The 27,941-nt window shown below is 40.0% G+C and overlaps 1 protein-coding gene across 2 annotated transcripts; it reads right to left on the bottom strand.

The window, feature by feature from the left end:
- Positions 1–450: 450 nt before the first annotated feature.
- Positions 451–18,212, bottom strand: LOC121860860 (pyroglutamyl-peptidase 1-like). Of its 2 annotated transcripts, none has more exons than XM_042358228.1 (5): positions 17,989–18,212; positions 13,797–14,032; positions 12,118–12,244; positions 6,843–6,951; positions 451–1,300 (listed from the first exon to the last, which is right to left on the bottom strand). In XM_042358228.1, the coding sequence occupies exons 2-5, from the start codon at positions 14,028–14,030 to the stop codon at positions 1,126–1,128; spliced, it is 645 nt and encodes a 214-aa protein (XP_042214162.1). In that variant the 5' UTR covers positions 14,031–14,032; positions 17,989–18,212; the 3' UTR covers positions 451–1,125. The 2 variants fall into 2 exon arrangements, with proteins under 2 accessions (XP_042214162.1, XP_042214169.1); XM_042358235.1 differs by lacking the exon at positions 17,989–18,212 and adding an exon at positions 17,354–17,751.
- Positions 18,213–27,941: the final 9,729 nt, after the last annotated feature.

Genomic DNA, 27,941 nt, shown 5'->3' with positions numbered 1-27,941 from the left:
CACTGAATTGACTGGGAGAATATAACTTAGATTGATGAGATTCTTGTAAGACAGGGATTAATTTGAATATAACATGCTATAGTTTGCACTAGACAAAAAAGTTTTATTAATAACTTAGTACATTTGAGTACAAAGGACTAAAAATTTTATCTCTTGTGCAAAATATATGATGTCTACATTCAAATTATTTGGTGTCTTGCAAGGATTCCAGCAATGCAATTTATATTCTCCTAACTAAGCCTAAAACCACCAAACCCTGGCTGGGAAGAGAAGGGGGGGGGACAGGGAGGGGAGGTGATGTGTTTGACAGCTGGTGCCGGGAGGTCTAGTGAAGTAAGTATTTATTTATTTATTTATTTATCTGACCTTTTCAGTGAGTTTTTGTTTTTCTCTTATAAAATGTCACTGAATTGACCTGGGAGAATATAACTTACATTACTTGTAAGATAGTGATTAATTTGAATACAAATATGCTATAGTTTGCACTAGACATAAAAATTTTATAAATTATTTATCACATTTGAGTACATGTACAGTACAGAGTTGGCTTGTGTTTGGGCATTATGAATGAGTATGACAGAGGTTTAAGCACACAAAAATGACAATACCCAATACCCATGCGGCAACTGAAGACAGAGAGGTGGGATGGTGCGTTTGGCGCACTTACGATCCATTTTGAAAATTTTTAGCTTGAAATTGGAAATTGTAACCTAACCCCCGGGGTAATCTGCGCCAGATTTGACTCGCGAAAATATGAAAAATTCTGTTTAAATTAATAAGGTGTCCTTAATTGTGGGTGTCGCTTTAAATCAATTTGCTTTAAATCGACGTTCTACTGTACAGTACTTACATGATCTATGCCTACAGATAATGCAAGTATATACTGTAAATATCATATACCCATTACAACAGTGGATGCGTTCTTGACACTTTCTCATTTCAAACTGAGACAATGAAATGGAAAACTGAATGCTCCTGGTCTTCAGTCCATGTTTTTGGTACTCAGCCATAAACATCTTTTTGGGGAGATTCTTACCAATTGCAGTACACTCTATGGATGGACTAAAATGCTTTATGGAAATACTCATTAATTCAAAATGACTGTTTTCTCAAACATGTGAGTGCCTACCTCCTGCTGTCTACTTCATCAACTTGGTGGTACAATTCTTTTATGGCAATACCCAGGGCATCTGCAATATCCTGGACTGAGTGTTCCGTACTAATAGGCGGAACATGAATGAATACTGATCGAGATTTATCTTGGCTCAAGGACAGGTAATATTCATATTCACAAATGAACCTGAAATGAAAATTGTGGAATAAATTTTGATTCAAAGCTCTCAAGTAACTTAATGTTAACAGGAATACAAATTATATGAGCTTAAAGTATATTGATTTACTTACTACATCTGTTCAACCTTATTTTGATAAAAAAGAAGTACAGAAAAACCTTTTTCCAGATCTTCTCTATTTTTCTTGTATATTTTAAACCCGGTTGAGCAAGGGTCAAAGATTGCTTCAGATAGATACCTTTCAGTAAGATTATTATTCTTGAGTCTGTCCAGTACCGGTTCAGTCTTTCCTGAAGTACTGTACTGTGCTACTGTTATTTCATTCCTAGTTCTCTCCTTTTCTGTTTCAATTATCTCAACTGCAAAGTAGTCATTAACAACACAAGCCACTTGCAGCATTATTTCAGACCAAGTAAAGGGTAACCACATTACTCTGTTTGATTAGTGAGAAAAATATTTACAATAAACACTCAATAATAAATTTCACAATCCAGTTCCAGATACTCCTAATAAGATACCATAATGGAAACATTGTCCGCTATTAATGTAAATATATAGTCATTTGGTGCATATTGGAGCTTGCTAGACTTGACATGGCTGAGCATCCCAGCTGTCCAAAACCCCCCAAGAGGGAACTCACTGTGTATATGATTAGCAGACTGAAAGATGTCATGCTGTGATTGAAGAAGGGCTACTACAGCCACTTGCCCCTTGTGAATCATCTTATGAGTTTCACATCATCGTGTATTTTTTAAATCCTGTTTTCATGTTTCATATGTGATGGTGTTAAAACTAGGTGACCATACCAAAAGTTATCTGCAGCCAAGTAAGAAAGTGCATCTCTCAGTAGAAAAGAAGGTTGGAATTGTTGGAAAGTGTACAAAAGGTACGTCTGTGTCTGCCATTATGACAAAGAATGACAGTTGTACACCAATGAAACAGGTCTGTTTTGGAAGGCTTTACCCAGCAAAATCCAAGCTTCCAAATCAGAGTTGAGCATTTCTGGGCATATGATGAACTAGAATCAGGTGTCTGTGCTATTGTGAGCCAATGCAGAACACTCAAACAGGATAAAACCTATGGTGGTTGGTTGGCAATGCCCGCAGAACCAGAGCCTTGAAACCCTTTATGGAGCATCTCCCACTCTCAGTCTTGTGGCAGGCCAACCAAAAGGCCTGATTTACATGAGTCATAATCAAGACCTGGTGTCATCTGATGTTCCATCAAACACATTACAGCCTACACAACAAACTCACTACAGACTATCTACCAAACACATTACAGCCTACACAACAAACTCACTACAGACTATCTACCAAACACATTACAGCCTACACAACAAACTCACTACAGACTATCTACCAAACACATTACAGCCTACACAACAAACTCACTACAGACTATCTACCAAACACATTACAGCCTACACAACAAACTCACTACAGACTATCTACCAAACACATTACAGCCTACACAACAAACTCACTACAGACTATCTACCAAACACATTACAGCCTACACAACAAACTCACTACAGACTATCTGCCAAACACATTACAGCCTACACAACAAACTCACTACAGGCTATCTATCAAACACATTACAGCTTACACAACAAACTCACTACAGACTGTCCCTCAAACACATTATTGCTTACCCAGAAAACTCATTTATAACCCAACCATCAAGCCCCCACTAGGGCTTTTATCCAAGGAAGAGGAACTTGTTGAGGTGTGGTGGCTTGTTCACACTACAAGCTTGCTTAGATCTGATGAAAGCAGATCTGTAACCAATACTGTATAGAAACTGAAAACATAAGGATGGTACAGGATTGATAAAAAGTTCTGCAAACCCAAAACAGGACTAGCAAGAAGGTGGGGGGTTTATTTTTACTCAATATTCCAAAAGAGAGTCTTAGAATGCCATAGATGCTTGTGGTAAAGAATATACACGAAAACGAAATTTTGCGTGCTAGAATTAATGATGACACCCTTCAGTATAAATGCAAAGAAATTATTATTCCATAAAGGACATTGGCCTCTCAATTATAAGTGTGTTTGAAACTAGACAGATGGGGAGGGAAGAAATTTAATTTATGAAGGTTATACTATATAGGAGTATAAAAAGGAACAACACATGGTTCTAAATTCCATATACTATGTAACAGAACAGTTAGAAAACATATTGTTCAGTACAGAAGTAAAAAAAAATTATCTGCGACTAAAAGTTTCAAGAGAAGAAAATTTCTATTGTATAATACAACCTAACATAACTTTCTTGATTTATTTTTACTCATTTACATGCACACACCATACTAAAAAAAAGTAAAAGAAATAATTGTCCCGTATTGTACTCAAATGTACTAAATAATTACTAAAATTTTTGTCTAGTGCAAACTATAGCATGATTATATTCAAATTAATCACTGTCTTACAAGAATCCCATCAATCTAAGTTATATTATCCCAGTCAATTCAGTGACATTTTATTAGCAAAAAACTTAAACTCCTCGCTATGACAGATAAGACACACAGGATTAATGTCCCCGCTGGCTGGTGAATACCTCACCTCACCTCACCCCACCCCCCAGGCGTCCCCCCTGCCTGGCTGTCAACACATCACCTCCCCCTTCCCAGGGGTGAAGGTAGTTTTAGGCTTAAAATTTTTATCTTATAAAATGTCACAGACTAAAGTTAGGAGAATATAATTTGCATTGCTGGAATCCTGGCAAGATAGCGCAGAATTTGAATGTTGACATTACACACCTCAAATAAGGGATAAGGGATTTTGAACCTGTATAGCATTACAGTAGAGATTTATGAGTTCTGGTGTATATGTACGTATATACAGTCAACGGTCCCACATTCCGCGTTTCCATGTTTACGCGGTACCCTGCCAGAACAGGAATGCTCACATTCCGCGGTGCGTGTACCCCTTTACGCGGAGAGCGGCTGGCGAGCCGCACCATTTTTGGATCCAAACCTCCTGCCATCTCTCCCGCCCACTCCCACCATCCGCCATGTTGTGTAAGCGGCGCGAGCATGGTGCGCACAAGGTCGCCCAGTCATCAAAACATTACCGAGTTCTTCACCCGCCACCCACCACAGCCGGCCCAAGTCAGTGATAGTGATAATTATAGTGAGGATATGGACTTATATGGACTTTGAGGGGCTTGACAAAGAGGCCCTGCAAGCCTCTGTGGTGGATAGTGATACAATTGATACAAGTGATACAGGTGAGGGCCAATAACCTGCCCTCTGCCTCGGAACCAACCGCCCATCCCCGTGTGCCCAGCCATCTTTTCTACTAATGTAAGTGTTAAAAAACCTAATATTATTGATATTTCTCTTAATTATTAATTGTGTGTGCATACCACCATAAAGTTAAGATAATATTTTTACTACAACATAGTTGTGTGTCGTCAAAAAGTGGAGTTTGGGGGTCGGCCCGGTCTCTATTTCAATTAATCCCATATGTTATGTTGTTCACTTTACGCGGTACCCTGTGGGTTGAATTAAACGCGTAAAGTGAGGGTTGACTTGATTTAAGGGCGATTTAGGGGATTTTTAGGAGTGTTTCTGACTTTACCCGTTTTTTGGCTTACTTGAGGTCCCCGGAACAAAGCCCTCGAGTAAGTTGTGAGTCTACTGTATGTGAATGTAACAAGGAAAAAAAAAAGAATAAAATTACGTATACTCCTGTATACACCCGAAAATACAAGTTGAAAATAACAATAACAGCTCATATGAGTTGAAAAATAACAATAACATAGCTTGGCCTGGTAGTGAGAGAGCTAGGAGCATGTAGCTACAGGGACAGTTTCACTTGGCAACATGCCAAGTTCAAATATACAATGATCCCTCCATCAACGAGAACAATTGGTTCCACAGTCACCCGTTAACTGAATCTATTATTTCAATGGGATATTGGGTAATTGGTTCCAACTCACAGAATTCCCCTAAAATGGATTAAAAAGTACATACAAAGTACTGTATACCAGTAATAGAATTAACAAAACATTAAATATAAACAAAATACAGTACAGTACTGTGCAGTATACTGTACTGTATAATAATAAATAAAAAACAATAACATATTTTAACACTTAAATTGAGGTGTGTGTGTGTGTGTGTGTGTGTAGAATTCCTGGTGGCTTTGTTTTCATAGTGGCGGTGCAAACGGCTGATTGTAGACACAGTCGATGATGACATGCCATATTCTTTACATAGTGCATTGGTTCTAATACGTTCTTCGTCTTTCTTAATAATTTCTTGTTTCACTTGAATTAAAATCGCCGTCTGAGATTTCTTCGGACCCATGCTTGATAATTTCACCAATAAAATTTTAAGTTCAAAACAATTTATCTAGCTAATTATTTATTATTTTTTTTAAATCAACACTGCACTGTATATTATCAATATGTTAACTAAATTTCAGAATGACCAATAATTTTAATGAAAAAATAAAAAAATATTCAAGAGCACAACTTTCTCGATGTTTACTCCACTGGAAACAAATGTAAACATAAAACCGATTACTGGCGACGAGTCGACCAGCTGATGCTTGCACCAAAACGTGTTTCTCTTAAGGCTGTCATTAATAGAATTTGTATTCGTTAACAGAACTGAAAGTCCTTACGGGAGGTAACTCGTAAACTGAAATGTCGTAAATTGAACCACTCGTTAATGGAGGGTCCACTGTACATTCATTCATAAAAGAGCACACCCATGCTCTTCATTTTTCTTATTTTATAGCAACTTGCCATCTCCACAGATAATATTTTTTCTAATTCTAAAATATACACTGTACTGTACTCTCTGGGCCCACATGGTGGGCGTGGGGACACTACCAGTGGATTCGACCATTAGTTGGCTCGGCTGGAAAAACTTGATATGGTAGATGAAAGTTAAAGAGAAGAATATTTTTTTCTTATAAAATTGAAGGTATAAAACTTAGAAGCTATGAAAAGTATGAAATTTTTTTTATTTTATCCTCTTCACCACAGATCGGCTTGTTAGCCGCTTGGGCAGAGTATAACTGGCAACTGCTGAGCTCTGGTTGTTGTTGTGCAGCATGGGGTTTGCAAAGTGGGTGGTAAGCCCTTGTGTGGCATTATAGGTGTGGGTGAGGAGCCGCTGAAGGCAGGAGGAGGAGGAGGAGGCTGATAAGGCATAAATAATTCCAAACTGATTCTGAGGTTCCACCAGCCTTATGTCTCACTATACAGTGTCTACCAATCATCAACTTTCTACAAACACAATTTAAGATTCAACCTTACCTGTTGAACAAAGAAATGGCAAGAAATGAATGCACTCAGCTCAAGTCAACAATGATCCTATAGAGGCCTTCAATCGAGAAAAAGTTTATTACTAAAATGACTAGGCTAAGACCATGAATAATATGCCAGCCTGTCTCTCACTCCAGATACAAAATCCTCAATTCCCTTAAAGGTCCCATTAATATAGGCCAGAGATTAGAGTGTCTAAACTCCCCAAACCATGCTTGAATAATGACATGCACTATAAATCTGAATCCTTGATTCTTGACTTACTTGCCCGCATCATCAGATATTGTACTTGACAGCTTTAGCATTTTATTCTCATTGATAGCACGGGATATTGTCTCCATGCAGATTCCTGTTCGAATCTTGGTCTCACCACCTAGAAATATGAAACAATTACAATGGATTCTCTTCTATTCACCATGGTTAGAACCAGGGGATTGGTGAAATGCTGATTTTAGATGATACTTAAAAACTATTGTAAATTTTGGCAACTACAAATACACATGATCCTACCCTATCAACTGATTTTAAATTTGGATCACAATATTTGCCATTAATCTCTTTATCATACAATTGTATATACTGTACTGTATTAACATATTTAAATATGTTTTCTTATAAAATCATGACTGTTAATAATAATAATAATAATAATAATAATAATAATAATAATAATAATAATAATAATAATAATGGGGCTATACAGTATACAGTAGGCTTTCATATGTGGCCACCTATTTAGACTGTAAAAACCTTGCAAAATTTAAATCGTCCAAATTTAAATACAACTTCCTATGGAAAAAAATTAATTTGAGTCTGGTACTTTCAAAGTTTGGCTAAATTTTGCCTTATTTACCATTCCTTTTTGGCGAATTACTACCTGTAATAAAGCAACATCCTAAAAAACCAGCGAAAATAACACAGATAAAGTTAAATAAAAACAACACAGAAAAAGTTCTTATGTTCTAGGCTTCAGCTAGAGTTGAACCTGATGACTTGGCAACTTCATCATCAAAGTAAAAACACACACGACAACATTGGCTGTCCTTATGTTTTAAACTACTGTATACCACCACTGGTGAGCAGAATTTTTATTTTAAATTCAGAAACGTTAATTAAAACACATATGAACAGTAAATAAGTGTTGCTTTCATATTCTTATGTATATTAATGACGATATGTTTTCATATGTGAGCACTTACAAACGCGGTCTCACTTTTTTCTTTACCATTAATGGTTAGCTACTTCCATTGTTCCATTTATTAACATTAAATATCATTCCTTAAAACAACCATATTATTTTTTTTACATTATTTTTACTACAGCTACAACCAGGGTCTTATTTTCTTCACTTTAATATGTTGAACCAGTCAGTCACTGGTTTTGTAAACACTAACGAAAACAATGCCGTCTCGTCTCCTCGTGTGTTTAAATATTCTACGTATTATGAATGAATTGTATTGTTCATTTTGCACACATATACATTAATTCAATCAAAAAGACATTCAGTAATAAACAATAATGAATCTTTTGTACATTAGAGAAATGATGCTGTTTACACAATTGCGCATGTCTGAACGTTGGCGGGCTGCTCAAACCCGTCGAAATTTGAGTTATTTGAGATTGTGTAGTGTTTTTTTTTGGTGTCCAAATAAAAAACGTCGAATTAAAAACTCGCGAATTTGAGAACCTACTGTATCTAAATAGGTAATGAAGAGTAAATACAGTGAACCCTCAAAGATCCGGACTAAAAGGGAGGACCACCTGTCTGAAAAAGACGATTATCTGAATCTTCCGGTGAATGTACTAAACATATATATATATATATATATATATATATATATATATATATATATATATATATATATATATATATATATATATATATATATATATATATATATATATATATATATATATATATATAAAATAAAATAAAAATATAGTACCATATTTTACGGCATGTAAGCAGGGAGTATTTAGGGAAAAAATATTTTGTGTATTTTCCTCCTGTAGCCATAGTTTTCTTAAAATAATATACAGTACCAGGAAATGTGAGGAATAAATAAAAACACCAATAAATAAGTTACAACAAAAATACTGTACTGTATTGCCAAATCAGTAGATAAAAGCCAAATGAAAGTTTAACACAGTCACCATTTGCATACACTCCCTGTTTCACTATAGTAACGAATATCAGCTGGGGCACTGATTCCCTAGCAATGCTCCCCAACCCCTACACTCTCCTCCCCTCCCTCACTGAGCCAGCTAACTCATGTGCAAAGAAAAGCATATTCCCTTTACATGTTTGCTCATCGGACAATTATTTCTTTCACTTTTTTCACATTATGTATGTAGGATGGTGTGTGCGTGTAACTGAGTAAAAATAATTGAAGAAAGTTACGTATTTCTACCCCAAAAAGCAAGTTGAAAAACAACCATAACACCTCACAGCTTGGCCCAGTAGCCTGGTGGTTACAGTGACAAGTCTATCATGGTTACAATGCCATGATTAATCACTATTAAGAAATATTATATCAGTAAACACAAATAGTGACAGTAAATCCAGTGAAATATGGCAGGGAGCGAGGAGAGTTGCAAGAGCAGACGACGCTCAACTAGCAGTCACTCACTCCCCTTACTTGCACCCGTTGCCAGGCGTATGATCAAAATATGTATGGGAGAAATACACATCTTGTAGTCTAATGTGAAAACGGTGATGGGCACAGTGATGAACAAACTATATAAACCATGCATTTACCTACGATAACATAATAAGAAACATTGCATCATTACTAGAGTGAATGAAATAATATTCCCACAAACAAAAATTGACAACTCTGTTTATGTTTCCCACCTCGAGCACATGTGCCCCACGCGCTGACATTAGTTACACGGGCCTAAGATGATCTTTGCTCTGTTTTGGGAATGCTTCCTTGGGAGGCTTCTTAGCCCCCGGAGCCCCCAAATTTTGTCCAAATCTTCCAAAATTTGGATTTCCGGGTCTGAATTTTCGAGGGTTCGCTGTAATTTAGTTCAGCTATGATATAGCTGCCGTAGCATCACAACACAGTAATTTTTTTTAACATTTATCTTCTGAAAATACATACCTGGCCAAAAGCACAGTAGTCGAGGCCATTAAATCCAAGAACAAGACCTACTGTGCAAGACCTGCCCTTTGTGAATGAGACCAATTGCAACTTGAATTATTTTTAATAAATTTTTTTTTTCATAATTTATACAAGTACAGTATAGTCTCGATTTAAGCGGATTTCCTTTACGCGTTTGATCATTTACGCAGCACCTGGCCAGACAGGCAATTATTAGTCACGCAGTACATTCCATCATTTACACGGGAAGCGGCGTGGGCAGGGTGCGCACAAGGCCGCCCAGTCAACAAAACATTACCGAGTTCTTCACCCGCCACCCACCACAGCCAGCCCAAGTCAGTGATAGTGAGGATATGGACTTATATGGACTTTGAGGGGTTTGACAAAGAGACCCTGCAAGCCTCTGTGGTGGATAGTGATACAATTGATACAAGTGATACAGGTGAGGGCCAATAATCTGCCCTCTGCCTCGGAACCAACCCCCATCCCTGTGTGCCCAGCCATCTCTTCTAACGTAAGTGTTAAAAACCTAATATTATTGATATTTCTTTTAAATATTAATTGTGTGCATACCATCATAAAATTAAGATGTTATTTTTACTACAACGTTCGTATTGTGTCGGAAAAAGGATAGTCTGGGGGTCGGCCCAGTCTTTATTTCAATGAATCCCATATGTTCTGTTATTTTGTTTACGCGTTTCTCGTTTTAAGCGGACCTCCACGGGTTTAATTGACACCGTAAACCGAGACTATACTGTACAGTACAGTAATTGCAGGAACACCCCACTTAATGAATGTTCAGGTTATAACACTTCCATGTTACAAATAAGCCTCATAGAGCTCAACTAACCAGCTGTAATGATTGTTTATCAGACCACAGCCCAGAGAAATACAACACATATAACAGTAAGTAGATGAGCAGGTGTACACCCACTCAAGTTGACACACCCTACAGTGAGAGTAAGACCTATCCCAAGAGAGCTGACGGCCACAAGGTACTAGAGTTAACCCTGCGATATGACCTTTTACAACCACACCTGGGCAAACACAGCTGTCCAGACCTGACCTAAGAGGGGTCAGTCACTTTGACCCAGAGTTCTCACTGCCACACGATCAGCTGAGCCCTGCGACATGACCGTGTGACTCAAGAAGCAACCCCTCCAGCCAAGACACCGTTCTAGACACACCCAGTCTAGTGTTAATTGGGAGAGGTCATCTGCCGGCTGGTGACCGCCAATATATAGGCCCTGCATTCGGAGCACCATTGTAACAGGGAGGGAGCCAACAGCTCCTCCCTAGAGGGAGACTTTCCTCCCCAACACCGAGTCTCCAGCTAGCAGGCCTCCCTCAGGTCACACGTGAGTCTTTGTCAGAGCGATCCAAGGGCGAGTTACTTATGGTGGAAAGTGTATCCATTTCATGTTTGTTTCTGAGAGGCAGTGTTGAGTAACGTCAATATATTAATGTGTCCATGCCATTCCGTTAATTAATAAATAGTTGTATTGAAGTGGTGTTTAGAAGATTCCCCTACGAATATAATATACAGATAAATAACTAATGGGCCACGCTACCAAATTTCCTCACTTTATATTCCTACAACTAGAAATATTCTACCTACTGTATATCTTCTATACCAGTTTTACCTGTTATAATGGTGGCAGCGGTGGGATGTAAGCTATGGTCTGAGAAACAATCATTACACATCCCACCAAGACCAAAGCTTCCATACCAGAGAACTGATGACACATATAGACAGTAATATCATGTGCAGTATCTACTATGGCCCCTAGGGCGATAATGCATCCTCACATTTTACAAGCAATAACTTCATAGATACTGGCATGTATGTTTTTCTACTGGCTTGGTTTGATCTGACAAAACTTACTACTTGTATACAGCTGTATGCAAATAAAATTATTAAAGAAAAAATCTATGAACACTGGTACAGTAGAGGACTTCTCAATACCAAGCATTCCCAATAACAGACATCTTTTCGTTCAGTTTTGGGGGAACATTGTCCACTACTGACTAGACTCAGTGTAATGGCTTATTGTTTACAGCACAATGTGTCAAACAACAAACTGAGCTTCAATGTGTCAAACAACAAACTGAGCTTGTAAAAGTTTAAGTGTTAAATTATATATTTGTCTTTAGCATATAAATAGTAACATAATATTTTCTCTAAGCATATTTTCTGAAAAAAAACAACATTAAAACATCTGTTCATGCATTTCATAAATTACTATTCTATAAACAAACACATTAGATAATAAGATATTTTAATATAAATCTATACTATACTGTATAATATTGCATCATACTGTATTCTGCTTAACATTTTCACTTACCATAAATGAACATCTGGGCAGCTGAAACAAAATGAAGATAATCTAAAAATAGTTCTCTCTTATGTAAAAGAACACAATACTCACCAAAAATGCACTCAAAATTTTCAGGCACGCTTCTGTCATTATCATTATATTCATATGAAAGATTGTGGGCAACACACTCTAATTTTAGCCCATTGGCACGCGGGGACATTCCAACATGGACCACTAGCTGTGAAGTAAATTAAAAACATGTAAAGTGGAATTATAAGGAGTTTCCAGTCCCTGCAACTACAATACTGTACTAGCAATGCAGATTCTAAGACAAATAGTAGTATGATTTTTTTTTTTTTTACGGGGAATACCCCACCCAGGCACAGGCCATTGACCCACAACGGGGCCGGGGGGAATAGGAATAAAAAATAAATAAAAATAGAAAAGAAACAGATTATTGTATATAAATCTACACCGCGAAGAAGCTGGAAAACCAGCTTTTAGAAGTGAGACAAATTGTAAGAGTATGGATACACAGAAGGTAGAGCATTCCACATTTTGGCTGTGTGAGGAAACAAGGATGTACTATAACGGGTTATTCCAGTGTGACCGACATCCACACATATACGGTGGTCACCGCGGGCAAGATGTGTGTTAAGAGTCCACGGCCTTGCTGACGGTATACAGGATGCCAAATCCACCGAGAGTGAGCTTCAACAATAGTGACACTGAGGAACTAGTTATTAATGTAGGAGAAATGTTTGGAGACCAGGAGAATTGGTTCTCCACATGTTCCACATGTACTGGATGGATGTGTCATCAACTGACTGCAAAATCATCGTGGAAAAATGATGTTGATGCCTCATGCCCGTAATGAAATATATACAACCATCAGAGAACACCCGTGCTTGGGAAGAATGAGGACACATACCAACAGCCTTATCACAACTCGAAACCACATTCCTCATATGCCCAGCCCTATCAAGTCTCAGTTTCCCTTAATATAAAATGAAAATAACACAAAAAATTTCAAACTATTTTCACCTTGATACTTTTTTTTTTAATTTATCATCATAATAAGTGGTTTGTCTTATAGAAATTTTCCATTAGCCTACAATGTTGCAGTATTGGCAGGGAAGAGAGGAAAGTGAGGTGCCTCCTTTGTTACAGCTTATCCTTTTATTTTTAGGTCAAATTACAAATTAAATTTTGTATTTTTTATTATTATTGAAGATGCAATATTATTTATGATGAATTGTACACCCACTAAAAAATTATTCGGCACCCGTGTCATATTGTATCACGCCATAAGGGTGCCGAATAATTTTTAGTGTACAGTATGTATACAATGAAAGGCAAAAGTCGTGTTGTGAAATTTTTTGAAAACATATACCAAAAGGCTAAACTTTTGGTGCACTCTGCCTTGTGGTAGGAGGCTCTCATATGTTTCATGTTATATTTGATCTTCAGACAAAACCGCAACACGACTTTTGTCCAAAGCTGGCCCATGCACATTACCTCCCACCTGGTCACATGTTTAGCATCTTTCCTCCCATTAGACATACAAAAAATGTGATTACACTGCTATATTCAGTTAACATAACTTATCCTTTTCATAAGAAAATTTTACCCATTTTTTAAAACACTGATCTCTTTCGCCAGAGCAAATACTGTACAGTAGTCTAGATTAAATGTTTGCAATAGTTTACTCTCAAAAGTCACAAATTGGTTAAGCTCTTTCTTTACAACCCCCTTAACCCACCTAACCCCCAAAAAAAGAAAAAACTTACCTTAGGTTTTAGTTCTTCCCATCTCTGTGGTATAGTATGTTTAAGCTTTTTATAAGAAACATCAAACGTTTCTTTAATTATCTGAACACCAAGTTCCTGTTCAAGATTTTGAATGTCTAGCTTGTTGACAGCCTCCTTGCTAGAGTTATTGGAAAACGTCCAATATTTATCAAAAGCAGTTATATAGATAACCGGGAGTTGGTTATTGCTTAGTAACGATGCCATGTTGCCCATTTCTGAAAAGCAAGGTAAAATTATATGCAATACATGTACCTGTAATTCATTATTTGAAAGCAAGAAGTTAATGAAGGTATGAAATATAATCGGTCACTTTCTATGCAAAGGAATATCCACAGGGCAAAGAGGGTATAGTACTGTACAATGGCATGCAATTTTTGTGGGCACACAACAAAAGCCAATGAAATTTAGCTAAGAAAACTTCAGTCATTAAGTTGGTCCCTTTTGTTTGTTATCAGAAATATGATTGTTCCACAGTCTTTAATCTAATTTCAAGCTCAATAGGAGCATTCCAGCATTATTTTCATAAAATGAAGTAATAATATTACTTTTCTTGCTCCCCATTTTAATTTACACTGAAACATATGCATTATAATACATAAAACATTCAAAGAGAACCCATCAAAAAAATTAGATTAAAGCTCATTCTAGGAATTTACAAAGACATTTCTCAAGGTTTTGTCAAAATTAGTTTGACTGACTTGGTTGCTTCAGCTGCAGCATCCATGTTCTAGAAAATGCATTTCCTATAATATTGTCGTGTTGTTGTCAAATTACCGGCCGATCAGTTTGACGTCAGTAGTGGGGAAATTTCTTGAATCAATTATAGCAGATGGCATCCGATCGCATTTAGAGAAAAGCAAATTAATCTACGACTCTCAACATGGGTTTACAAAGGGAAAATCTTGTCTGACAAATCTGCTGACGTTTTTTAGGAAAATCTTCGAGGTAGTAAATAACGACGAAAATTACGATGTTATTTACTTAGACTTTAGCAAAGCATTTGACAGAGTACCGCATCAGAGGGTTCTGAGAAAAATTAAGGCTCATGGTATCGAGGGGAAAGTTTTAAATTGGATAAAATCATGGCTCACCGATAGAACGCAGAGGGTCAGCGTAGATGGTGTTAAATCTGAGTGGGGCCGTGTAACCAGTGGGGTTCCCCAGGGGTCAGTACTAGGCCCACTCTTGTTCATAATCTACATAAACGATCTAGATACTGGGATCAGCAGTGACATAAGCAAGTTTGCGGATAACACCAAAATAGGGCGGCAGATTAATTCAGGGCAGGATGCAAATGCATTACAGGAGGATCTAAATAAACTGCAGGGGTGGTCTGAAAAATGGCAAATGAAATTCAACACCAGCAAGTGCAGCGTACTTAATATTGGAAGAACAAATACTGTCAATGTATACAGCCTTAACAACATCAACCTAGAGAAGTCGACTTGTGAAAGAGACCTAGGGGTACTTGTAAGCCCGGACCTACGGTCTAGAAAACAGTGCGTTAATGTTCGAAATAAGGCAAACAGAGTATTGGGTTTTATATCTAGAAGTGTAAGTAATAAGAGTGCAGAGGTCTTATTGCAACTACGTATATCTTGCCCTAGTCAGGCCGCACCTCGATTATGCGGTTCAGTTCTGGTGCCTTTATTATAGAATGGATATCAATTCACTAGTGTCGGTGCAGCGAAGAATGACGAAAATGATTCCGGGACTTAGAAACCTTCCATATCAGGATAGGTTAAAGAAACTAAACTTGCATTCCCTAGAAAGACAAAGAGTGCGGGGAGATATGATAGAAGTATTTAAGTGGGTGAAAGGCATCAATAAAGGGGATATAGGTAAAGTTCTCATAATATCCGAGCAGGATAGGACTCGAAGCAACGGATTTAAGTTGGATAAGTTTAGGTTTAGGAGGGAAATAGGAAGGAACTGGTTCACAAATAGGGTGGTGGACGAGTGGAACAAGCTTAGCAACTTTGTAGTAAGTGCTGGAACGCTGGAAAGTTTCAAAAAGAGGCTGGATAGATTCATGGATGATAGAGAGTGGTAGTAACTCTCGACAGGAGCTGCCATGCATAGGCCAACCGGCCTATTGCAGACTCTTTACTTTCTTATGTTCTTAAATTGCTCTTTGAAACCACGTGTTATAGAAGAACTTATTGTACAGTAGTGTTTTAGGAAGTACAGCATTGTACTGTTATGTACACTCGCCACAAAAACTTCTCAAACAACTGGCACGACAAATTTCAGATTGAGCACTATGGTTCTTGTCATCTCAGAATGGTTGGTATGCCGGGTTGAGGATGCTTAGAGCATTCAAGAACTATTTGTGGCGAGTGTACCACCTTAATACTGTACTGCAATGCACAGTTCTAATATAAACTACAGTCAAACCTCCATATACAGTCAGTCACCGACTTGCGACGGGGTTAGGGACCGACAACCAGGTTGTAAGTCGAATTGGTCGTAAGTCGAAAATGTGAAAATTATACATAGAAAATAAAAAATGAAATATGGTACAGTAAAATTAATTAATAATGAAAAATTAATAAAGTGTTACTGTACACTTACCTTTAATGTAGTCAGTTGAATGCACACGGGGCCTCAATAATTTTTTAAGTAAACATGGAGACTACATTAATTGCATGAAGCAGAGGTGGAGACAGGGCTGGGTGGGTCATTAAGTTTGCTTTCTTCAGACAGGCTAACATACTTGCTTGTTGAAGGTATTGGATCATCTTTAGGGAGTGAAGAGGCAGCACTGGTGGGGCGTGAGGAAACAGCAGTTGGGGAATTCTTAAAATATATGTCCAATTTAGACTGCACCATGTATTACTAATGAATGCCATGTTCTCTGCAGGTTTTGACCACATCAATAAATATTGAATGCGTCAAAAGACGGGTTTCAATCATTCCCTTCGACTTGTCCGTCACCTGAACATCCTTAACCCAAGGCGTTTATATATCTATAAATCTATTGATGATATATATATATATATATATATATATATATATATATATATATATATATATATATATATATATATATATATATATATATATATATATATATATAACTTAGGATGCCACTATTATGCATATAGCCTTTGATTATTTCTGCAAATGGAAAGGTTAGGTTAGGTTAGGTAAATTTAGGTTAGGTTAGGTAAGGCATGTTAAGGTTAGGTAAAAGTTAGGTTAGGTAAAGGTTAGGTTAGGTGTGGTAAGGTTAGGTTAAGTTAGGCTAGGCTAGGCTAGGCTAGGCTGGGCTGGGCTGGGCTGGGCTAGTCTAGGCCAGGTCAGGTAAGATAAGGTAAGATTAGGTTAAGTAAAGGTTTGGTTAGCTTTTACGCCCAGGGTGATGTTCCAAAACGCCCAACCAGCAAGCCCCAGTTGACGTTCCAGGATGCACACCTTTTCCCACCACTGTTTAAATACCCAGCGCGGGTTATCAGATTCCAGTGCGACTATTTACCTGTCACGCCACACGCTAGGCCACGAGGAAGCTTCCTGAATGTAAGTACTGTACCTACCGTACTTTTGTTTGTCTCAAAACAGCTCACACTCGGTGCCATCACAACACTCTCTGGCAGGTTGTTCCAAGAGTTCACTCCGAAAAAGTTTGCCCCCCTCCGAGCATTCTAGACATTGTGGGCGGCGGGCATTAGCCAGCTCCAGGTATGGACACTCGACTGAGTACAGAGGCCCTTTGAGTTGTTTATTTACAGTACACAGTCATATTATGAGAGCACAGGGAACAATTATATCTTCTCGGATATATCGGCATGAGTTTTGACGGATAATTTTATTAAACATCAAAATCCATTGGTGAGTAGTTCTGGAAACAAGTTCAATTTCCAAAACTTAAAAACCCCAATAGAGTTTTCTTCGTTCATACTATTATTCGAATGACGATCAGTATTTATGTAAGCACACGCTAAACTACTGTGACATTGTATAAGTTTTACTAAATGGAATGCCAAAGTACGTCATCACAATTTTTTAATATACTTTCGATGTGGTCTGGTCACACTGGATAACACCCTTCCCATACTTGTCCTGAACCAAGTAAATTAAAAAAAAATATTAACTATATGAAACATTGTAGGTAGCACACTCGTGGTTTATACACTGTTAAATTACAAGATATTATAATGTAGGTTCTTACGTGGTGCTGATTTGGCGTCCTGTCCAAACTTCCGCTGGTTGTTTGAATTACCTACTGATGTCTCTGTTGTACTTGTTAGGGGATTACTGGCCACTTCGGCAGTTACAGCTCAATATATATACCATACAACGCCAGTAAGTCACCATGTGGCTGAAACGATTTGTCCATCGCCGCCCCAGCAGGAGTCTCTAGTTATTGCTAGCTGCACAATCGTATTTCAGAAACGTAAGACATAATCACGAATATTAAATAATCTTTAATAATACACACATACCACTTTGACGTAATTAACTGAATTACATCAATAAGACAATCAGGTCGGTATTAAGTTAGAAAAATATTCACGTAAACTTTTGTATACTGGCAGCCACAGATCTTAGATGGAAAACGTTTCATGTCATCGTATGTCGTTGCCCAACCCAGGGTGGCCAAATCTGACCTTTAAGGGACAAACTGTACTTTTTGAGACCTGCTTGTCCTATATTTTTATAGTTAAAAAGGACAGCTTAATGTAACATAAAGCATAATACTTTACTAAATGATATCCGGTTGTCCGTATGATTTTTGTAACGACTGTTTGTGACGCCCTGTAACTGATCCACACGTTCATCATCCTCTCCTCTCCTCTCCCCAGAAGATGAGCGCCGTTCAGTACACGCGTCGTATCGGTCAGATTTGCCAGTACCCTGCTCAGTTCTAGACAGCAGTTTTCAATTAAGAAAATGCAGCTGCGGAAAAGTGTTGCAATGAGCTCTCTACCAGAATCGACCCAGAGGAGTGTGAGTTCAGTATTGCTGGATATGACTCACTCACGAACCTTTCTCAAGAAACTTGCAAGAGGGGTATGGTTATCTATGTTAGGCAAGACCTTGTAGTGGATTCCTCCCCTACAAGCACCGAACCTTCTCGAATTCCCCAGTCTACGCCTCCAGCGCCGCCTACGGAGCGGGGGTCAACTATCTACCCACACCTACCCCCGCCTTATAAGGCCTGACACCGCTGTGACCACTCTCTTTTCTACCCAGTCAATGGCGTAGCTAGAGTGTGTGCCGCCCGGGGCGGCCCTTGAGTTTGCCGCCCCCCGTGCCCCCACAAAAAATACATATTGCACAGTGACTCACTCTATATATATATATATATATATATATATATATATATATATATATATATATATATATATATATATATATATATATATATTAAATAGTTTGTGTACCATTATAATATTACTGTACTTTCACATACTCAAATATAGTATGCTTTAAATACACACCAAACATACTTAAACTTTATAAGTAACAGTTAAACAAAAAGCAAAAACGACATATAGGATAGGGAAAAAAGTAAAAAAAGTGTAAAAAATTAGGACCATCTTTATTTCTGAAATTAAAACTACAACTTTCTACAAAGTAACTTTTCTTGTTTTTTTGTTGGCAAATTCTTCAATGACATTGTCAAAAACTATTTCATCTGTCAATTGTCGCTCTATAGACAGTATGGCAAGATTTCTCAACCGCAAGGTGCTCATAGTAGATCTTAAGTAATTCTTGATCAGTTTTAGTTTCGAAAAACTCCTCTCACAGGTAGCAACACTAACAGCAATTGTGAGGAAAATCCTCAGCATTATTACTATATTTGGAACCGAGTTCCCAAGGTTATACTTTTGAATAAACTGCAAAAGTTCAAGGGGGCCTTCTTTCCACGTCTGTATTCTGTCTTTAATAGTTATAGCAGCAACAGCAACAAAATGCTGAAGCCTTTTTCTCTCAACGAGGAACTCCTCTTTATCAATGTCGTCGTGATCGTGATCTATTTGACCCAAAAGTGCCGCGCGGGGCGGACCGCCTAGCTACGCTAGTGTACCCAGTGCCACCAGCAAGCAACACCTCCTCCGCGCCAGCCGTGCGGCTGCCACTCCCGCCAGCGACCTTGGCGTCCCTCAAGCCGCGTGCCCTCACCACCCAGCTCTCTCTACTCAACGCTTATTACCATGCTACCTACCCAGCAACAAGCTGCATTGTACATCCAATACAGTATGTATACAGTGAGCACATTGTGAGTTTCCTTTCTCCATCCCATCCTGAGTGTGAACAAATATTTCATACCCCTACAACCTTAGAGCCAGCCAGGCGAGGGTACAGGGAGAGGATGTTTTTGAAGAGTCCAAGTGGTGTAAAATTTAAATTAAAGGGAGGGGACTTACTTATCGTCGGGTGTATCTACAGATCCCCAAACTGTGGCCCACTAAATCAAAGGAACTTAAGAACCTTAATAAACAACGCGGCGATGCTCAACCCTAGCCACCTCCTTATCATGGGGGACTTTAACTATGGCGACATCGACTGGAGAAACTAGTCCATCCCGAATGTCTTGAATAACCCTGCTACTCTTTTTATAGAAACTGAGAGATAATTTTCTGTTCCAACATGTTAGAGACCCGACACATTACAGGGGGGAGCAAACACCCAAGCCACTTGACCTCATCATAACAAACGAGGAGGGTATGGAGGCCAAACTGGAACACCTTGCCCCAGTTGGCACCAGTCACCATATAGTGTTGTCATTCAGATTTAGCTGTTACCTAGTTCAGGATAAGGCCAGGCCAAGGTACAAATATTACAAGGGAAATTACAATGGGATGAGGGAAGAGATGAGGGGTATCAACTGGCCTGACTCATTAAGGCACAAGAACGCAGACACTACGCTGAATATCATAACTAGTAAAGTGGCCCATTTGATCGATAAATACGAGGGGATCCCTACACATGAACCATGCGGCGATCGACAAAATTAAGAAGAAAACCCAGAAATTCAAGACGTGGGTTGGGTCAAACGATGAGCAAGACAGGAGGATGTATGCAAGACCCAGAAACCAAGCAAAGATAGAGTGTAGAAGGGCTGAAAAGGAGTTCCAGAGGCTGGTTGCACGCGAGGTCAAGTCAAACCCAAAGGCGTTTTACCGCTTTGCAAAGTCGAAATTGAAAACGCGAGTAGGAGTATCAGACCTGACGCTTGAAGATGGCAGTTACGCAGATTCTGACCAGGATAAAGCTGAGGCATTGAACAGCTTCTTTTCCTCGGTGTTCACAAGAGAGGATGCAACTAACCTTCCTGCGTTTGAGGACACGGTTCGACACAGCACTGACCAACATTGTGTTCACAGAAGAGGGTATTAGAAATAAACTGTCCAGGCTAAAGGTCCATAAGAGTCCCGGACCTGACATGGTGCATCCTTGAGTGCTAAGAGAGTTGTGCAACGAGCTTGCAGAACCCCTGAAGATCCTGTTTTGTAAATGCCTGGATGAACAAATGGTCCCCAGTGAATGGAAAGTGGCTTATGTGAGTCCTATCTTCAAGAACAACTATAGACCGGTGAGCCTGACCAGCAGAATATGTAAAGTACTGGAGAGTATTATCAGAGATGCCGCAATGGAACATCTACTACGAAACAACCTTGTAAAGGCTTGCCAACACGGTTTTATGCCGGTGCGCTCCTGCTTAACACAATTGCTCAAGGTATTGGATATTTGGACCCATATTCTGGAACGGGGTGGTAATATCGACAATATTTACCTAGATTTTGCCAAGGCTTTCAACAATGTACCCCACGAAAGGCTGAAAATCAAACTGGAAGGGTACGGATTTTGGGGAAATGTCCTAGCGTGGACAGAAGACTTTCTACATGACCGCAAGCAGTGTGTGGTGATTAATGGCACGAAATCGTCATCTGTACCTGTCACAAGTGGGGTATCACAGGGCAGTGTATTGGGCCCGCTGTTGTTTGTTTGTTTCATAAATGACATGCCTCTCTTTTACTTTATTTTCAACTTTTAGCATACTACTACTACTACTACTACTACTATTTTATTACCTTAAAATTAAATATCCTAATACAAAAGTAGCTACCCTAGCTGTGTTGAGTTAGTTGAACCGCAGAGCTATGCGGCATTTAGTGACTGTTGCCTCAAAGTCAATATCTGCGACCTTTGTCGGCTTTGGGGCCGAAGATCTTGTTCCCCTGAGGCAAAGCAATGCAGACCTAATCAGAGAGAAGGACAGTCGACATCTCAACCAGGCTGTAACGTAACTTCTGGGCTGCTGCTTCCGTTCAGATAACACCTCCGCGAGTCTGGCATAGAAACATCTGGCACTTGGTTCCACCCCACCAGAGGTTGTGAACACCAGGGGAGTGAAGCTGCCCTGATCAATATTCAGAATTCTCTCCCTATATGCCCTGTTCTTGTCATTCTCGTTCCCCCTGTGTGCAGCATCAAGAGCCAGGTTGCTTTGACATGCGGCCATGGGATCGAAAATCCTTATATTAAAGAAGGCTCGCTGTCCCCGCGTCCAGAATTCTCGAGCACTGACGTCCACACGGGCTTCGTTCGATGTGTTTGAAGTCCTGTGATGGAAATTCTCACCATCCAATGGAAAGAGGGTCGGCTCTACCCTGACATCATGGCAGATTTCTTTCGACATATTTGCCGTAAGATCCCTTACCTCTTCATGCTTCATGCCCACGATGGTGTGGTCGATGTCGTGGGATGAGCCACACACGCATTGGGAGGGCAAACCTTCTACTGGCCTACTGTACCTTAGAGCAATGGCATCTACTACTACTGCTACTACTACTAATACTAATACTAATAATAATAATAATAATAATAATAATAATAATAATAATAATAATAATAATAATAATAATAATAATAATAATAATAATAAAAATATACTAAATTCGTAATTCTATATTGTTATATATCATTTCACTGGGATGCACTTTCATGACCTGGCCGCTCAAAACACTGGGCCTAACATCTCGGTAGGTAAGATAGAATCGATGGGAGATCCTGGAGGAGTGGGTACAGGCGTGGTGGTAAAGGCGCGGGAGGGCCGTGGAGAGTCTGGCGAGACTGTTGGACAGTCGCTAGAGGTCTGGGTGTGGAGCCTACGCCCGGCGTTGTCGTAGTGGACCACAAGGCTGAAGCCAGAACGACAGATACCATTACTAGCCATACTGGGTTAGGATGCTGTGTAAGCATATACGGTATGTAAGGAAGCTTTGTGTGTGTGAGAGAGGGCAGTGATGTGTTGAGGGAAGTGACATGTTGAGGTCAGTGGCGTGTTAAGGGAAGTGACGGGTTGAGGGCAGTGATGAGTTAAAGGCAGTGATGTATTAAGGGGAGTGCTGTGTTGAGGGCAGTGATGTGTTGAGGTGTGTGTAATAATAATAATAATATAAGCGTTGGTTGGAGTTACCTTAACTCTGCTTATATAAATAAGTTGAGGGGTTAAGTGCAAAACCCAAAATGGTCTTTTCCCCATTTATTTGTAAAAAATATATTAGTCACAGTCTACTAGTAATTTCACCGTAATTAACACTATAAGCTGTGAGTGTCAGTTAAGGTCGGGGCTCAGTTTGGCTGAGCTTAGTAACTAGGGATGGTGGTGGTACAAGGGATGATGGTGGTACTAGGGGATGGTGGTGGTACAAGGGATGGTGGTGGTACTTGGGGATGGTGGTGGTACTAGGGATGGTAGTGGTACTAGGAGATGGTGGTGGCACTAGGGGATGGTGGTGGTACTTGGGGATGGTGGTGGTACTAGGCCTTAGAGTACCCGCCCGATTCTCGTGAGACTCAAGTGAAGACTGATACCTGTGAGGAGAAGGTCTGAGGGGAGAGGCTGGGCTGACCATACATTCTCAAGGTCAGCATTCTGATAGAGGAATTTTCCCTCACATAATTGGCACATGGTACCTTGTAGCTTATGGAAAATTACAGTAGGATGATTGGATTATATAATAGAAATGTATTCACCCAAATTTATACAATTGCTACTGCCATGACATGGGCTAATACATCGTTCGGTCACCACCTTCCGAGCTTCTACGAGGAATTAGCTTCTCGCAGAAAACCCTATACATATACCTATCCATGTTACATACATATGTGTGAAAACACTAAAGTGGAGAAACTGCAACCTGGGGTTCAGCAGTTACTAGGGTCCTAGTCTGAAGTGCCTTACGGAAGAGTATACTTTGTACAATGGTAAACTTAAATGATATTGTTCTCTAGGAGCAAAACCAAAAGTATTACTGAAGAGTATATTATGTACAATGGTAAATTAAAATGATATTGTTCTCTAGGAGCAAAACAAAAATATTACTGACAATATTACACAATAGTGGGAATAGTTAAACTGGGTATAACTAATCCCGTGAAGATAAAATAAAATAGCAGATTATCTTCTATATTAGTAAAATGTGACTCTTTCATATAAGAAATAAATTTTAATTTATCTGACAATATTGAGTTCACCGAGAGTCAAAATAGAAATTTGGTACAAAGGAATCAAATCCGAAGTGAGATTTAAATTCAACACATGAGGATGGGAAGGCAAGGTTTTCAACAAACTACAGGCTATTACTCAGTAATCCGGAGCCTTATAGTAACCTTTCACAACTAATCGTTTGCCACTATACACACACACACATATATATATATATATATATATATATATATATATATATATATATATATATATATATATATATATATATATATATATATATATACACCTAGGCTGGGATTCTTTTAGGCCCTGTGACTGTTATTTTTCATCTGCTTGATGGCAGGAGCTACCTCATCATAGGATGAAGCATAGTTTAGGTGGGTCAGCTATGGGTACTGAGGGAGCTGCTGGGTAGTAAGGACATCCACATCGGTGTTTCGGTTGAGCAGGAAATGGTAATTCTTTTTCCAGTGCTGGTGGATGCCTTCCTCGTCTATAATTAGGGAGGTACCATCGGGTGAGCGGAGGGGTGCCGGGCCATGAGTAATTGGGCCAAACATTGTTTTAGTAGAAATGAGAGTTCATGCATATTGTGTTGTTCCGCAATTTTTTGCATTTCACATGCTTTATTTTTCCACCATTCGCGAAGTTTACACTGGGCCATCGCTTTCTTCTGGCGGAAGGTAGCTTTGGTCAGTAAAAGCAGCACGTTTACCATTGACGAGTATGTCGATTTCTTGGTTATTTTCATCAAACTTAACCTGTGCTCTCGTTCCTACATAAATGACACAACTACAAAGCACACTTCCCCAACACCCTAATATGCTAATCAACTCTTGAGGCTCCTGGGTGTGAACACAAGGGGTCACAGCTCAAGATTGAAGAAGCCGCAAGTCCAGAAAACTGTGAGGGCAAACTTTTTCGGAGTGAGGGTTGTAAACTCTTGGAACAATCTACCAGAGAGTGTTGTGACGGCACCGAGTGAGAGCTCTTTTAAGACAAGACTTGACCAACACTGGAGCGGGTTCAGTTACATTCAGGAGCCGGTGCATGCCCAGTATTTGCCAACAGTACGTGACAGAGACGTGACCGATCGCCCGGGCGGCTAACGAGTCGATCAGTGGCGAAGAGAATAAAAGAAAAAAAGAACAGCGGATGACAAATTTTCCTGAGAGTAAAGGAAGTGACCAGCGTGCGTGCATGATGTCACCACCCGAGAATCTCCCTTGCGTTGCACCGTTGCCACAATAAACTTTCTTGAACTAGTAAACTTACCTAGTATGTTTAGTCTCCAAGTAGTCCTCGTAGAACTGCTGAAGACGCGAAGACTCTCGTTCCCGTCGGAGATACTTGAGAAGTAGGACAAGTAGCGAGGCGGCGAAAAACAGAAGAATGAAGACTATGTACAACACTGCCAAGGAGTCCTCAGAGTTGGGCTACCAGGAGGGAAAACACTATGTTACTAAGCTACTTCCGTTCCTCTGATTATTTCTACCTTTATGAATTATACGTGTTGCTCCTATATCAAGAAACGTCAGTGTGCTTGAACTAACACACACACACACACACACACACACACACACACACACACACACACACACACACACACACACACACACACACACACACACACACACACACACACACACACACACACACACACACACACACACACACACACACACACACACACACACACACACACACACACACACACACACACACACACACACACACACACACACACACACACACACACACACACACACACACACACACACACACACACACACACACACACACACACACACACACACACACACACACACACACACACACACACACACACACACACACACACACACACACACACACACACACACACACACACACACACACACACACACACACACACACACACACACACACACACACACACACACACACACACACACACACACACACACACACACACACACACACACACACACACACACACACACACACACACACACACACACACACACACACACACACACACACACACACACACACACACACACACACACACACACACACACACACACACACACACACACACACACACACACACACACACACACACACACACACACACACACACACACACACACACACACACACACACACACACACACACACACACACACACACACACACACACACACACACACACACACACACACACACACACACACACACACACACACACACACACACACACACACACACACACACACACACACACACACACACACACACACACACACACACACACACACACACACACACACACACACACACACACACACACACACACACACACACACACACACACACACACACACACACACACACACACACACACACGTGTTACCACTGTTCTATATCGAGGGGACTGCATATGATGTCCTAGAACAGGTCGAAGGTTTGTTATGAGCGGCTTCTCGGGCTGCCTTCTTTTACTTTTTTACTTTTCTCCTCTTCACCACTGATCGGCTCATTAGCCGCTTGGGCGATCGGTCACGTCTCTGTCACGAGCTGTTGGCAAGTACTGGGTATGCACTGGTTCCTGAATGTATCTGAACCTGCTCCAGTGCTTGTCAACTCTGGTCTTGAAAAAGCTCACACTCAGTGCCGTCACAACACTTTCTGGCAGATACATCCACGAGTTCACAACTCTCACTCCGAAAAAGTTATCCCTCACAGTTTTCTGGACTTGTGACTTCTTCAAACTTGAGCTGTTATCCCTTGTGGGGCGAGCTTCCACCAGCTCCAGGTAAGGACACTCGAATGAGTAGGTCCCTTTGAGATGTTTATACACTTCAATTAGGCCCCCCTTGCCCGTCTGTAGCATAAGCTTGGCAATGGACGAGTTGTCGGTTGGAATTTTTCCGTAAGATGGCAGGTCAATGAGTAAAGAAAATGCTTAAATTCACTGTGGTGTAGTGGATAGTCTCCCCTACAACTGACAAGCCTAGCCGCCTATAGTTGCGGCGGGGTTCAGCTAACCGGCGAGTTTCTCTGACAAGCCTCTTCGTCCAGACAAGGGGGGGGGGGTCGCCATCTGCGACGCTTGCTAACGATTCTACGTCCGCTGGACGTGTATATAAGCTCCCAGTCTCGTCGTGAAGTGAACATTCAACCAAGAGCCCTGAAACACACACCTCCTCTAAAGAAGCTCCGGCACAGCAACTCCTCTACCACGCAGCAACTTCCCAGCACCAGACTGTTTTGTATATAATATATTTTATATAAGAAAATCACCATAGCTGAGTTCCTTTCTCCAACCCATCCTGAGTGCGAGACAACATCACGAAACCCCACAATGGTAACCCCCGGAGAAACGGCACTCACACAGGATGGAGGAGAAAAGGATCACTCTCCCAGTCTTCAATCACAAAATTGAAGACTGGCTTATCCACACGGAGGCAGCTCTCATCGGCTCTATAGCTACAGACAAACAGAAGTACGTCGCCCTGGTCTGTTCCCTGCACCACAGAAGTCGCCACACAAGTTGCAGAATTCATCACCAACCCTCCAGCTGACAACAAATTCGCAGCTCTACGAGATGCTCTCAAGAGGCGATACCAGCGGCCTCACACCAGACTCCAGCAAGA

The sequence above is a fragment of the Homarus americanus genome, unplaced genomic scaffold (genome assembly GCF_018991925.1).
Source record: "Homarus americanus isolate GMGI-L3 unplaced genomic scaffold, GMGI_Hamer_2.0 scaffold40248, whole genome shotgun sequence".
NCBI classification, from domain to species: Eukaryota; Metazoa; Arthropoda; class Malacostraca; order Decapoda; family Nephropidae; genus Homarus; species Homarus americanus.
This window is presented reverse-complemented; position numbering and strand designations above follow the sequence as displayed.

Bases quoted from the DNA above. Each gene is read 5' to 3' on its own strand.
- LOC121860860 (XM_042358228.1), bottom strand. From the start codon at position 14,030: ATGGGCAACATGGCATCGTTACTAAGCAATAACCAACTCCCGGTTATC. The intron at 6,952-12,117 runs GTGAGTATTGTG...TCATATTTCTAG, and splicing joins AAATTTTGAGTGCATTTTTG to GTGGTGAGACCAAGATTCGA. The intron at 1,301-6,842 runs GTAAGTCAAGAA...TTTTCATTTCAG, and splicing joins ATATCTGATGATGCGGGCAA to GTTCATTTGTGAATATGAAT.